General features: G+C 50.9%; 1 protein-coding gene across 8 annotated transcripts in view; it reads right to left on the reverse strand.

Annotated features, from left to right (window-relative positions):
• Nucleotides 1–12,662, reverse strand: part of GRM4 (glutamate metabotropic receptor 4) — a 205,449-nt gene that overhangs the window by 25,966 nt on the left and 166,821 nt on the right. For 7 of the 8 annotated variants that reach the window (XM_084611524.1, XM_084611525.1, XM_084611521.1 and 4 more), the window contains 2 exons: nt 11,745–11,881; nt 2,218–3,153 (listed from right to left, as the gene is read on the reverse strand). In XM_084611524.1, coding sequence (XP_084467650.1) covers nt 2,218–3,153; nt 11,745–11,881 — 1,073 coding nt within the window. Of the gene's footprint in view, nt 1–2,217; nt 3,154–11,744; nt 11,882–12,662 lie in introns of those variants that run through there. The other variant, XM_084611528.1, reaches the window with a different exon arrangement.

Consider the following 12,662-nt stretch of genomic DNA (forward strand, 5'->3'; position numbering starts at 1 on the left):
ATGAGCTCTCTCCCCCACCACAGCCAAGTGGAGGAATGTGTCACAGGAGCTTGTGTTGCCAAAACACGCAGGTGTTAATTAAAATCACAGCAACCCAGTAATCGAGTGAGAAGCGGCAGAGTCAAGGGGCTGTTTTTCTCTTCTTCTTTGTCTCTCTCCCCAGAACTCTTGGGCTGGTAATGCCGAGAGTGTCACTGTTACGCAACTTCTCCATTTTTCAGTGAGTTTACTGCTGTGCAAAGGCACCCGACTGGCAACTCGGAAGACCTCTGTTTATACACAGTGCGTGGGTGGTGGCATGGCAAGCTTCCCGGGCACATACTGTGCCTTGAAACTATCCAGGGGGGTGCTTATTGCTTGGAAGTTGGGGTGGGGAGAGGGGAGGAGAGAGGATGAATGGAAGCAGAACAGGACAAGGCAGAGAGGAGGTAGATCCAGGTTCTGCTCCCAGCCATGCCACTGTCTCCTGGCATGACCTCGGTCAAGTCGCTTAGGGTATGGCTCTGCTTCCAGCTGGAGACGTCAATCCCAGCCTGAGGAGACGCACTAGCTCCAATCGAGCTAGCCTGCTAAAAATAGAGGGGTAGCCACGGTGGGGTGAGCAGCAGGAGGGGCTAGCCACCCCAAGTGGGGTATCATCCAAGAGGCTAGCGTGTATTTGGGGTAGCTCACCCCTCCTGCTCCTGTTTCTAGGACAGCAGCTTCCTCAGAGCGAGCGCGGGTGTGTCTCCTCAAGCCGGAAGGGACACCTCCAGCTCCCGGTGTAGATGCACCCTAAATCTCTCGCTGCCTCAGTTTCCCATCTGTACAACCAGGAGAACGGTCCTTCTTTGGTCTGTCTTGTCCATTTAGCTTGTCAGCTTTCACGGAGAGACAGTCCCTGCCCTGGGGGTATGTACAGCACCTGGCACAATGGGGCTAGGCACCGCCAGAACACAAACAAGTCACTCCAGTTAGAGAGCAGGGAAGAGGAGCTAAGGGTCTCATTCTCATCTCCCGTTTGAAGAGAGTAAGGGGAGACCAGGGTCTGTGGACCCATCCATTCCTTGACCTGTCTGTTGAGGCTGCCAGTCACAAGGGTGGCTACCTGAATGTGGAAACTTGGCCTTTAGACGCTGGGTTGAGACCTGACTTCTGGATGGCTATTTGCCCTTGTGCCGGTGGGTTACGAGATCCTTTGGGCATGGGAGGTGGCATGTTTCCAATGCCCCACGCTTGGTGTTAGGAGGACATAGCTCACCTCCGGGCTGAGCTTAAGCACAGAAATACCAGCCAAACAGGATGGTATTTACCTACCGCAGGCTGGGAATCTCCCCAGGATTCCCAGCAGAACCACCAGCCATTAGTTGTGTTTCCAGAAACGAGGTTACTCTCGGGCTCAGGCAATGGTGGGCAGCCAGAACACGTGTAGCAGCAGGACAGGGGGGCTTTGCTTCTGGCTTTGGTCAGTGTTAGGGCTATGGGGTATATTAAGGGCACTGCCAATAACTATGGGGGTGAGGGCCCAGCCATGAACCGTCAGGGAGATCTCCCACCCATGCCCACTTGATCTGCACATGCAGGAATGGTGCCAATAGCAGCCAGACTCCAGATGTGCTGCGATGCTCAGACTGGGGAGAGGGTTGTGATACCCATCGACCGGGGGAGCAGGAATCTTCAGGTGCCAGGGAGAACCGTGCACGGCTATCTCACTCGCCCAGGCTCTGCCTCTGCCAGACTCCCTTCATCCTGGGCCACAGTCCTGTGTGTGACAACTTCAGCCAGCACAGCCCAGTAGGACCCACACTGCCTGCCTTTCAACACAGCCTCGTCTGACAGGGAGGAGATGGGGAGGAGTGCAGAAAGAGAGAGAGAATAAGAAATATTGGGGAAGAGAAAGTAATAAAGAGACACACACAGGGAGAAGGAAAAGGGGGAAAAGTGAAATAAGAGCACAAGAAAGATGGCGTGAAAGACAGAAGGGGGCAGGAGGAAAGGAAGACAGAGCAAGAGGGAGAACCAGCAAAGGCAGTGAGTTCACTCTAGTCTGTGAAAGGGAGGGGAAGCTCCCTTACCCACTGAGATCCAGAAGACTCACAGGGGGAAACCATCACCCTTCACTCTGGACATGTTGCTCCCCGCACCTTGCGTTCTTATCCCGTTACCTTCCAGCAAAGTGGGGGAGATGGGGCATGAATCAAACCCACAGGCTCCCCCCAACCTGCCCGTCCCTCTTACCTTTTCCGCCGACTGTGACGTCCCAAAAAATATGGGGATGAAGGCTAACCAGACGATGCAGGTCGTGTACATGGTGAACCCGATGGGTTTGGCTTCATTAAAGGTCTCCGGAACCCCGCGGGTCTTAATGGCGTACACAGTGCATGTCACCATGAGGAGCATGCTGTACCCCAGCAAACAGATGAGGGACAGGTCGGAAATGTCACATTTGAGGATACCCCGGGCAAAGAGGGGGTCCGTAGTCCGCTGGTCCTCAAAGTCAATGATGGAGTGAGAAGGGTCCACGATGAACCAGACGCAGACGCCCATCAGCTGCAGGGAGATGAGGCTGAAGGTGATGACCAGCTGGGAGGCGGGGCTGATGAAGCGCGGGGCGCTGACCGACTTCTTGCCCTGCTCAAAGATGCGGTAGATGCGGTTGGTCTTGGTGAGCAGGGCCGCGTAGCTGATGCTCATGCCCAGCCCCAGGAAGATACGCCGCAGCGAGCAGGTGCCCATGCTGGGCTCGGCGATCATCAGGAAGGTGGTGGCGTAGCAGAGGAAGATGCCTGTCAGCAGCACGTAGCTGAGCTCCCGCCCCGAGGCCTTGACGATGGGCGTGTCGTTGTAGCGCACAAACGTCACCACCACAAAGAGGGTGGCGATGATGCCCATGAGGGCGATGAAAACGGGCACCACGGCCCAGGGCGAGCTCCACTCCAGCTTGACGATGGGGATGGGGACGCAGCTGGTGTGGTTCTCGTCGGGGCGCTCGTTAAAGCGGCACATCTTGCAGTGGAACTCATCCAGCTGGTACTGGTAGCCGTCGCAGCGCTCGCAGTGCCAGCAGCACGGGATGCCCTTCACCAGCTTCTTCCTCTCGCCCGGCTTGCACGGCTGGCTGCAGATGGAGCTGGGGAGCTGGTGGGCCGCCCCGGGCCAGTGCATGCGCTCTATCTGCAGGAAGAGAGAGAAGAGGCCTCGCTGATCTACAAGAAACTCAGTCCTCTGAGTGCACAAGGGGCAGGTAACAGACCCGCTGTGAACACAGTGTGAACAAGCGTTGGGTGAGCTTGCCGCAGGCAGCCTGAATGATGCACCTCACTCCTGACCTGCCATCCCCTTGGCTATTGTATCCATGGACTCTCCAAGAGCTTTGCAGCACCCCCTGATATTCCAGTCCTAAACTCCTTCCCCCCAGCTCTACTGTTGCCCCCCATTGCCTCCCTGCTACTCCGCCCTTGCTCCCTATCCTCACAGCCCCCACACACACTGCAGCTCTGCCAACACACGTGTTTCCTGACCTGCATTCCCTCCTATGCTTCACCCTGTTCTTCCTTCACCTTTTCTTACACACAGATTTGTTTTTATGAGGGGGACAAATATGCGCAGGGGCGTGAAGCTGAATCCCGCAAACTCATGTCGCTGGTAGCCTAAGGGCTTGTCCACTTGGGGAGTTTAAACCGGATTAAGTCAAGTTAAAATCGAGTTAGTCCACTCTATCATTTTTGTGCCTGCAATGCCACTGCAAACTATTTTGGCAGTCTCCCAACAGCTACCCCACACTGCTTTGTGCACGACCTTTACTGATCTCCCCTGCTCGGGGGTCAAGTTGACCGGATGTCCCCTCCCCGATATGTATGATGTGTGACAGGGTCGGGCCAGATGGCTATAGGAGAGTAATAGAAGGCAGATAATATTAACCCCAGGCTAAGTAGGTCCCTTTTCCCTGGGTAAGGTAACAGAGAAGGTTCCAGAACAATCAGGAAACTAGAGACAATTAAGACCGGCTGATTAGAACACCTGCAGCCAATCAAGAAGCTGCTAGAATCAATTAAGGCAGGCTAATCAGGGCACCTGGGTTTTAAAAAGGAGCTCACTTCAGTTTGTGGTGTGCATGTGAGGAGCTGGGAGCAAGAGGCACTACGCGGACTGCTGGAGGACTGAGGTGTACAAGTATTATCAGACACCAGGAGGAAGGTCCTATGAGGAGGATAAAGAGGGTGTTGGGAGGAGGCCATGGGGAAGTAGCTCAGGGAGTTGTAGCCGTCGCACAGCTGTTCCAGGAGGCACTCTAGACAGCTGCAGTCCACAGGGCCCTGGGCTGGAACCCGGATTAGAGAGCAGGCCCGGGTTCCCCCCAAATCCTCCCAACTCCTGGTCAGACACAGGAGTCGTCGACCTGGACTGTGGGTTGAGAAAAACGGCCAAGCTGAGAGCTGCCATGAAGCTCCAAGGCGAGCAAATCCGCCAATAAGCACAAGACCCACCAAGGGAGAGCAAAGGAACTTTGTCACAGATGCTACATTTTGTCCATTAGCTCCTGGATTCAAATAAACTACAACAGCTGTGATAATACCCAAGAAGCCCTATAGCACGCCTCGAACGGCCGCCTGGAGCCATGCCGAGGTGCTGGATCCCATCGGCAGCTGGGGAGAAGCACTGATGCTGGAAGCGCTCATGCCAGCCACTGAAATAAAGACCTTTTTTGTGGACATTGCTGGGCAGATGACTGCGAGGGGCTCTGACCGGAATGCCAAACCGCGCTAGGTGAAGAGCAAACTGCTCGGGAGAACATACATTAAAACAAGAGATGACAGGAAAAGGTCCAGTGGGAAACATGTAACTGGTCCATTTTTTGAGGCGCTGGACAGGACTTTGCATAATTACATGACCACCCAACCCAGGCTCCTGCCCACTAACATCACCTGTCCCCTCCAAGGATAACCAGCAAGACTCATCGGAGGAAGAGCTCAAGGAGGCCAATGAAGAGATCTCCCGGGAAAGCCAGGATCTCTTCGGGACCAAGTACACCTTGATGCCAGCCATGTAGAAGACAACCCCCATTTCTGCCTTGCAGCAATCAACCCCAATTCCCAGGCAGCACAGCCCAGACTGGAACGGAGGAGGCTGATCCTACGGAGGGAACCTCAGCATGTACGTTTTTATTATTATAATTTTTTTAAATAACAAAATATTTAAATGTTAATGTATTATAATGATGCCATCCTACCATACTAGCTTCTGTTCCAGGCGCCCCATGGCCACCGCCCTCATAGGCGGTTGTGAGTGAGAAGCCTTTCTGAAGCTGAGGTCCCCGCCTCCCTCCATCGATCCACATTTTCTGTTCGGACCCCTGGCTCCCCTTTCCAAAATGGCGGCTCTGCTGGCCAGGCTATCAGCCTCCATCTCATGCTAAAGCCCCAACTATTGACCGTTTTCAGACCCACATTTTAGGGGGCACTTGCCCATACCTATTTTCTTTTCTCCTTCCCTCAGTTGTCCTGCCCGGCAAACACCTGCCCTCCCGCTCACACCCTGTTTGCCAGTTCACAATGGTGGCTGGCAACATGGCACAGCTGCAGCCTCTACCTCATTGCCACCTGTGGCAGATTTGCCTCATGCCTATGCCTAGGGAGATTGTCGAATCTCCATCATAGGAGGTTGTGGAATCTCCATCACTGGAGATTTTTAAGAGCAGGTTAGACAAACACCTGTCAGGGATGGTCTAGATAATAGTCCTGCTGTGAGTGCAGGGGACTGGACTAGATGATCTCTCAAGGTCCCTTCCAGTCCTATGATTCTATAATGGAAACACCCCTTTATGTGACAGGAGACTGTGGTTACAGCAAAAGAAGCTTTTACGTGAGGTAGACATGAGCATTGCATGCCTGTAAAGCTACAGAGAGTACAGCTTGCCACTGAGGTAGAAATGCCCTGTAACGTGCATTCTTACAATGAAACAGCTTTGCTGTGGGGATAGAAAAGCTTTTCATGGCTTTTCACGGCTTTTCACAGGCTTACATACAGAAAGATCGGGAACAGTGAATGCTTCAGGCAATCGTTGTGAAAGCCTATCTATTTTCCTCTGCCCTTTCACCCAATCTGCAGGGGCAATAAAGTAAAATCTTCGGCTGGAAAAATTCTCAGTTTTTGTCTAGACATTATGAGGATTGGCGGCACAGCCATTCCCTAAGATAACTCCCGACTCCTGTTCACTCCTGCAGCACTTCCAGGGGACCATCTCGGGACCATCAGGAGCATCTCTCATTGGTTGGCCCTTCATCTTCTTAAATAAAGCCATTCTCTGCCTTTTAGGTCTGGTCTATGCTACAAAACTTAGGTCAGCAGAAGTCGACCTAAGTTGACCTAATAATATATGCATCTACACTACCAGGTCCCTTCCACCAACCTAAGTCGCCTGTAACATTGACTTCTGTACTCCACATCTGCAAGAGGCATAGCACTTAATTCAATGTTGATGGGTCAACAGAGAGGCAGTGTAGATGCAGCACCAGTCACCTGCCTCAGCAAGTCATCCAGAGTCAGCACAGTCTAAAAGGGAGGTATCCAGCTTGCCCCCATGTTCACCCCACTAATCCCTCTGATGCCACATAAGCACCTCTGAGGCAAAACCTCAGGGAACATAATTCCCGACTGCAACCCCATTAAATCCCCCTTCCCCAGCCACCAAGATACAATGGCAAAACCGAACAGACAAAAATCCCAATGCACACATCATTTACCATCTCCGAAGTTCCCCCAAGCCTGAGAAGAATCGCAGTGGGGTAAAGCCAGAAATAGATACAAACCCCCACACAAACACTGTCACAGCCTCTCTAGAATACAAACAATAACCACTTGTGATTTATTTACTACTCCCACATCCCCGACACCTGCCCTGGCCAAGCCCCCCAGGACAGGGACCATCAATGGCTGAGTGTCTGGCCAACATCAGGGGAGGGGAAACTCCTGATGAAAAGTTCACGGACATCACTGCAAAGCCCCCAAACTGCTGGACACAGCAGAGAGGTGAGGGCAGTATCTGAGGATGGAGAGGGAAGCAGACAAGAACATCTCCAAGGAGATCACTGCAATGGCGAAGGAGAGTGTGGCAGTTGCCAGGGAAAGCATTGTCATGGCCAAAGACTGTATAGAAAGACCGAGGGAAATGGAGAGGCAACTTCTGGAAGTGATACAAAGCTAAAATGCCGAGTTGCCGCATGGATTACTATTTGGGCAGCAGGCAGTAAAGTCCTGCAAGCCGGCACCCCAGTCACATTATGCAGCCCCTGGGCAATACAGGCCACTGGCAACAACAAGAACTCATCCCACCATGCCACCAAATTGTGCTCCCAGAGAGGCCGTTCCCTTCACAGACCATAGCCCAGGGCACTCAGAACCATGGCAACTGGGACCCCAGCTCTTCTGAGCCCTCTATCGCCCCTGGTAACGTCAAGCCTTGGCACTCCACTCCAGAAGGCCCGTGAACCAGAAGAAGCCGAGCCAAAGGATAAACTCATCTGTGGCTTTAAGCCCCCACGCCACCCCTTGCATTGTGCCCCCTTCTTGCTGCTCTGTTTTGTGGCTGGTTTAATGAAATGGTTCCTTGTCGCTACAGAATAGACTGCTTTTTAATGTGTCATTTAATAATTAAAAGCCATTGGTTTATTATCATTTCAGTTCAAGGTTCATTTCTCTTTGTTACATATAGATTGTTTAATCACGAAAACATTTTTCATAAGGTGCTGACTGTTTCTTTTCCACAGAAAGTCCTTCAGTTTGCACTAATTCATAAGGTTTTACACCACCAGGCAGACAAAGACACAAGATACAATAGGGACTGCCACAGCGTTACATTCCCACCACTCATAAACCCTGAACTGCTCAAAAAACTTCCAACTCTCCCTTCCCCCAGGTTAACAGCTAGATGTACAGCTGCACAATTTCGGGCCTGAGACGCAGAAGAGGAGCAACCTGACAACATTGCCCCGGCTGCTTGTATTTTGTATTGTACACGTACTGGCTACTGCAGAATACAATGTGTTGCTATACACTTTGAAATGTTTGTTTTTAATGCTGTTTCCAAACTAGTCCACCAACAGCACCATCTTCCTTTCGAACAGCCAAACGCACACTCTGCTGCCATTCCCTGAGACTGGAGTGAAACAGCTCTTTCCTTCTGTCCAAGCAGCCTGCAAATGGCTTCATTAGCCAGGGAAGCAGAGGATGAACTGGAGGAAATGTCCACGCCGTTAATGTCTGTCGTGTTCCTGGGGGCAACCAGCCCTTTCTCCCTTAAGATCAATTAAGCGGTGTTCCAAAATCTCCTCGCGTTGTGATCCCTTGCAGAACACCCTGCGTTTATGTCCACAAATCTACCACAGTGGGGCAACCAGCCTGCAGAGCACCACGGAGAAATACCCCTTTGCGTTTATGAATTCTGAACCCTGAGTGGCGGTAGAGCAAATAATAGGCATCTGGGTCCCATCAGTTGCCCCAATACAGTTTGGGAACCTACGTGCACAGAGCCATCAGCAAAATCCTGACCATTACCAAGCTTCAGAACCCGGTGCTACAACCTCTCTTCCACGGCTTCCCACACCTGCATGACCATAACCCCAATGGTCAATCTCCCTGCACCCTACTGGTGCGCTATGGACCGGTTGCATTTGGGGGTGGCCAGCTTCCAGATGCCGGGGGTGACCCACTTCTCCATGGGTTCGGGGCACCGCATGTTGGCATGCTGCTACTGCAGCTCCCGGGGTTAGTTCAGCACATATCTCAAAAAAGAAGTTTGCCTTCTCCATCCTGAAATTCTCTCGCAACTTCCTGTTAGCTCAGAACAAACTTCCCCCACCAATCCCACGCCCAAAAGCGTCGCTGCATGCTGTGAGGCTGCTCCAGGAATCAGTCCAGTACTATCGCTTGCTTGGTGTCTTCTTCGGTTTCTTCATTCTTGCCCCGGTTCCGCCAGCACTGAAAACCGTCCTGCTGCCGGAGGAGCTGCTACTGCGATATCAACTGGTCGCTGGTTCAGTGGGCCAAGTCCAAAGCCAACTTCATCCGGCTTTGAGTGCTGAAATACCCCTCAAGTGGCCGCTGCATATTCAAGGTTGCCAGCATAGTGGCATGGAGAATTGTTGGGCCCACGCTGGCTGGCAGGACTACAAAAATGGCGCTAGCCCCCCCAGAAAGAAAGTACGGGGTGGAGACAGATGAATCACGGGATTTTTTTTAAATGTAAATTCATCTGGCTGCTACGCTGCATCCCACTATTCACAGTGAGAAAAATCCCAGAATGCACACTGCTCAGCAGTGGAAGCAAAGCACCATGGGACAGCCTCCGAGAAAGCCACGCCCTGAGTCTGCAGCAAACCGCCTCCATAGGTACACAATGACATGCACCGATAGAGGGCACATTGTGCCGTGTGTACGCTGCTTGCATATTGCGCGTGAACTGACGCGCATCAAAAAGCTGCAGATGAAATCCCCCAAGTAGACAAGCCGTAAGATAGATAAGACTCCGGGTCCCCAGAATGGCAATGCTAGTGCATTCATCTCCTAGCATGCCCCTCTCTGCTCACCATTACAGAAAACTGTGCAAGAGGGTGGAGCTCTGAGGTCCAAATGATCTCAGCCGTCCCAGAGGGCTAATGGGCTCACATGGGCATAACCACTGGAAAATGCAGGCTCTAGGCAGTCAATTGTTCCCGCAAGATGGGTCAAGCATCTTCTATTCTGAGTGGGCAGCTTGAGAGGGTCAGAACCCAATACTTCCTGCCCTTACAGTCAGTAGAAGGACTGACTACCTCACAGGCGTAGTTTGACTTCTGTATTTGGAGGGGCAGCTGCAGTCAGACCAATGGGGCTGCATGCGGGGGGGCGGGGGCAAATTCCATGCCTGCTGGAGGCTTGCAGTTTGGGGGCAATGCCCACCTGCCCCCCTCCCCAAATTACACCCATGGACTATCCATGTTACCCACTTAGCTTAAGCCTATACTTCAAGCTGGGTGTGTGATCCGCAGCTCAAGGAGACATACCCGCGCTAGCTCTGATTGAGACAACATGCTAAAAATAAAGGGTAACTGCAGCAGCAGAAGCAGCGGGAGGTTCTAGCCTCCCCAAGTACGATCCCATCTGCAACTATAGGGATGTACTCAGTGCAGCTAGCCCCTCCTGCTGTGGCTACAGTCTATTTTTAGCATGCTAGCTCCATCAGAGCTCGCGCAGGTCTGTCTCCTTGAGCTGGGAATCACACCTCAGACTGAAGTATAGGCAATGCCCTATGACACCTCTTGGGGCACGGATAAGAAGAAAGAGCCCTGCAGTTCAGGAGACAAGACTACACACCAGAGCAAAATAGCCCCTCAGCAGAGCCGGTCAGGAATTTTTTTGACAAAACATTTTCCCATCAGAAAATACTGATTCGTCAAGGCTGAAACTCTTCATGGGGAAGAATCAGTTTCAACGAATTTCCTGTTTCGAAAAGAGTTGGGGGAAAAAGTTGATGTGAAATTGTTGAAATGTCTGTTTAAGACAATCTTGAAACCAAAAAGAGTTCTATTTTTCCATTTGAAATGATGTCTCCTTTGAAATTTTAAGTTAATTTAAAGAAAAAATAAAAAGGCAAAATCGAAATCAGAATGTTTCCACTGACCCAATCCAATCTTTTTTTGAATTTTCACCTCACGAAAATTTTCAGGATTTTGACTTTTTGTCCAAATGTGCAAATGAGATTTTTCTGAAATTTCAGTAACTTTCTCAAGGGACAGGAAAACGTTCTCCTGCCCAGATCTCCCCATAATATTGCCAGAGCTACTAGCATTTAAAAAACAGGAGGAAAGATTAAATTGTTGCCTGAAAACCTATTCTTGGCTTCGATGATACAATAATGGCTTCTTTGAATATACCGACATCCACCCCATTATGCCAAAGTACACAAATAACTTTACAGACCATACAGGGATCATTTCAGCAGGCACTGAATTGCAGCCACCTCTGGGGCGAAAGGCGGCAAAGGCTACAGGCTGAGCTGCTTTCATTAGTCCCCATTCAAAGACCCAGCACAGCCCAAGCTGTGAGCCACAGAGGGGAATAATGAGCCCCAAGGCCCAGAACAAGACAAGGGAAAAAATAAATGGTTTGGCCTATGTTACAAAATTGTGGCAACTTCTTCTTTGAAAAGCTCTAGCACCCCCCTGCTTTTGAGGAGGGACTTGCAATTAGACAGGGGAATGGTCTGTGTGTGTCAGCGATGTGCCTTTTGCCATCCATGAGAAAATCAGCCTGATTTGGGCCAAATTATAAACCCTTGGGGGAAAAAATAAGAATGGAAAAAGGAGCACGAGACCATGTAAGGAAACACAGTATCACGATGCAGACACATAAGGGGGGTTGAAATAATGTAGAACAAGCAACTTCAACCCTGGCATTCCCTACCTTTCGACTGCTTGATTTTGCAAACTTAATAATGTTCTTTTACGTAGAGTTTGTTTGTTTGTTGCGGGATCTAATATACCTTAATGGTGTATCAAGCACAGGATGGGAACCATTCGGCACAATTAGTGGAACTGGTTGGTGTGTCTAGTTTCGGAATTCCCAGTCCCTTTAAGCCAGCTGCCATGTCACCTCTCTTCGACTAGTACAAAACAATGCTCCCTAATGGAAGCTCTAGGGAAGCAGGGATAAAGCTGTTGCCCAGTCTCTTTGCTGGGACCATCTCCACTGACTCCACAGCCAAATGCAAAACCAGTCCAAGGTCTTACTTTTAAGTGCAGATGATCGGTCCAGTGCCCAATGACTTTGTACTCAGCAGTGGAGTTTTTGATCTGGTATTGGTAGATGTCATAACGGCCAGGTGCATCTCCGTTCTCATTAAACGTCACCGGAGTCCCAGCAATGCCTACAAGACAGGAAAGTTTTAACGTCAGAGCGTAAAACAACATCTGCTCCAATGCTGTGCAGTGTGGCTGATCCATCTAGCGCAGTGTCCGATTCAACTCCTGCTAAAGTCAATGGGATCTTTGCTATTAACTTCAGCAGAGTCCTTAGATCAGAGGTGCTCAAACTATGGTCTGCGGCCCACTGCTCCGTTCAGGTGGTCCGCGGATAGTTCCCTCTAAGGTGCGTGCCTGGGCAGTCACGCCCGAGAGAATGAAGGGCTAACCATCTAATTAGTGGAGCCGCACAGGCGTGGCTCTGCTAATTAGGTGCCTGGACTCTGGAGAAGACGCACCATGTACGGTGAGTTGGTGGTCTTCAGGGGGAATAGAGGGTAGGTGGGAGGGGGCAGTGAGGTGAGAAGAGGGGGTGGGGGAAATTTGGGACGTACAGGGCTGTGGTGGCCAGAGAAAGAGGCGACTTACTTCAGCTCCAAGGCTGTGGCTGTCGGAGAGAGACTCCCTCCTTCCCAGCCCCAGCTTGGGGCTGCCACAGCGAGGGAGAAAGGGCACATCCATCGCATTAGAAAGGTAAGATTACGGATATTAAAATATGAGTTGTGCGCTTTTATTTGTAGAACAAAAAAACTTTAATTATTATTTAGGGTTTTTTTTATATAGTGCTTTTATCCAAAGCACTTTACAATAGTTAGTTAACGGTACAAACAACATTTGGAAAGATCAGTAAGTGGTCCGCCGAGACCCTCCGCAATTTTCAAGTGGTCCGCGGAAAAACAAAGTTTG

Source organism: Lepidochelys olivacea (assembly GCF_965140295.1).
Source record: "Lepidochelys olivacea isolate rLepOli2 genome assembly, chromosome: 21".
NCBI lineage: Eukaryota > Metazoa > Chordata > Testudines > Cheloniidae > Lepidochelys > Lepidochelys olivacea.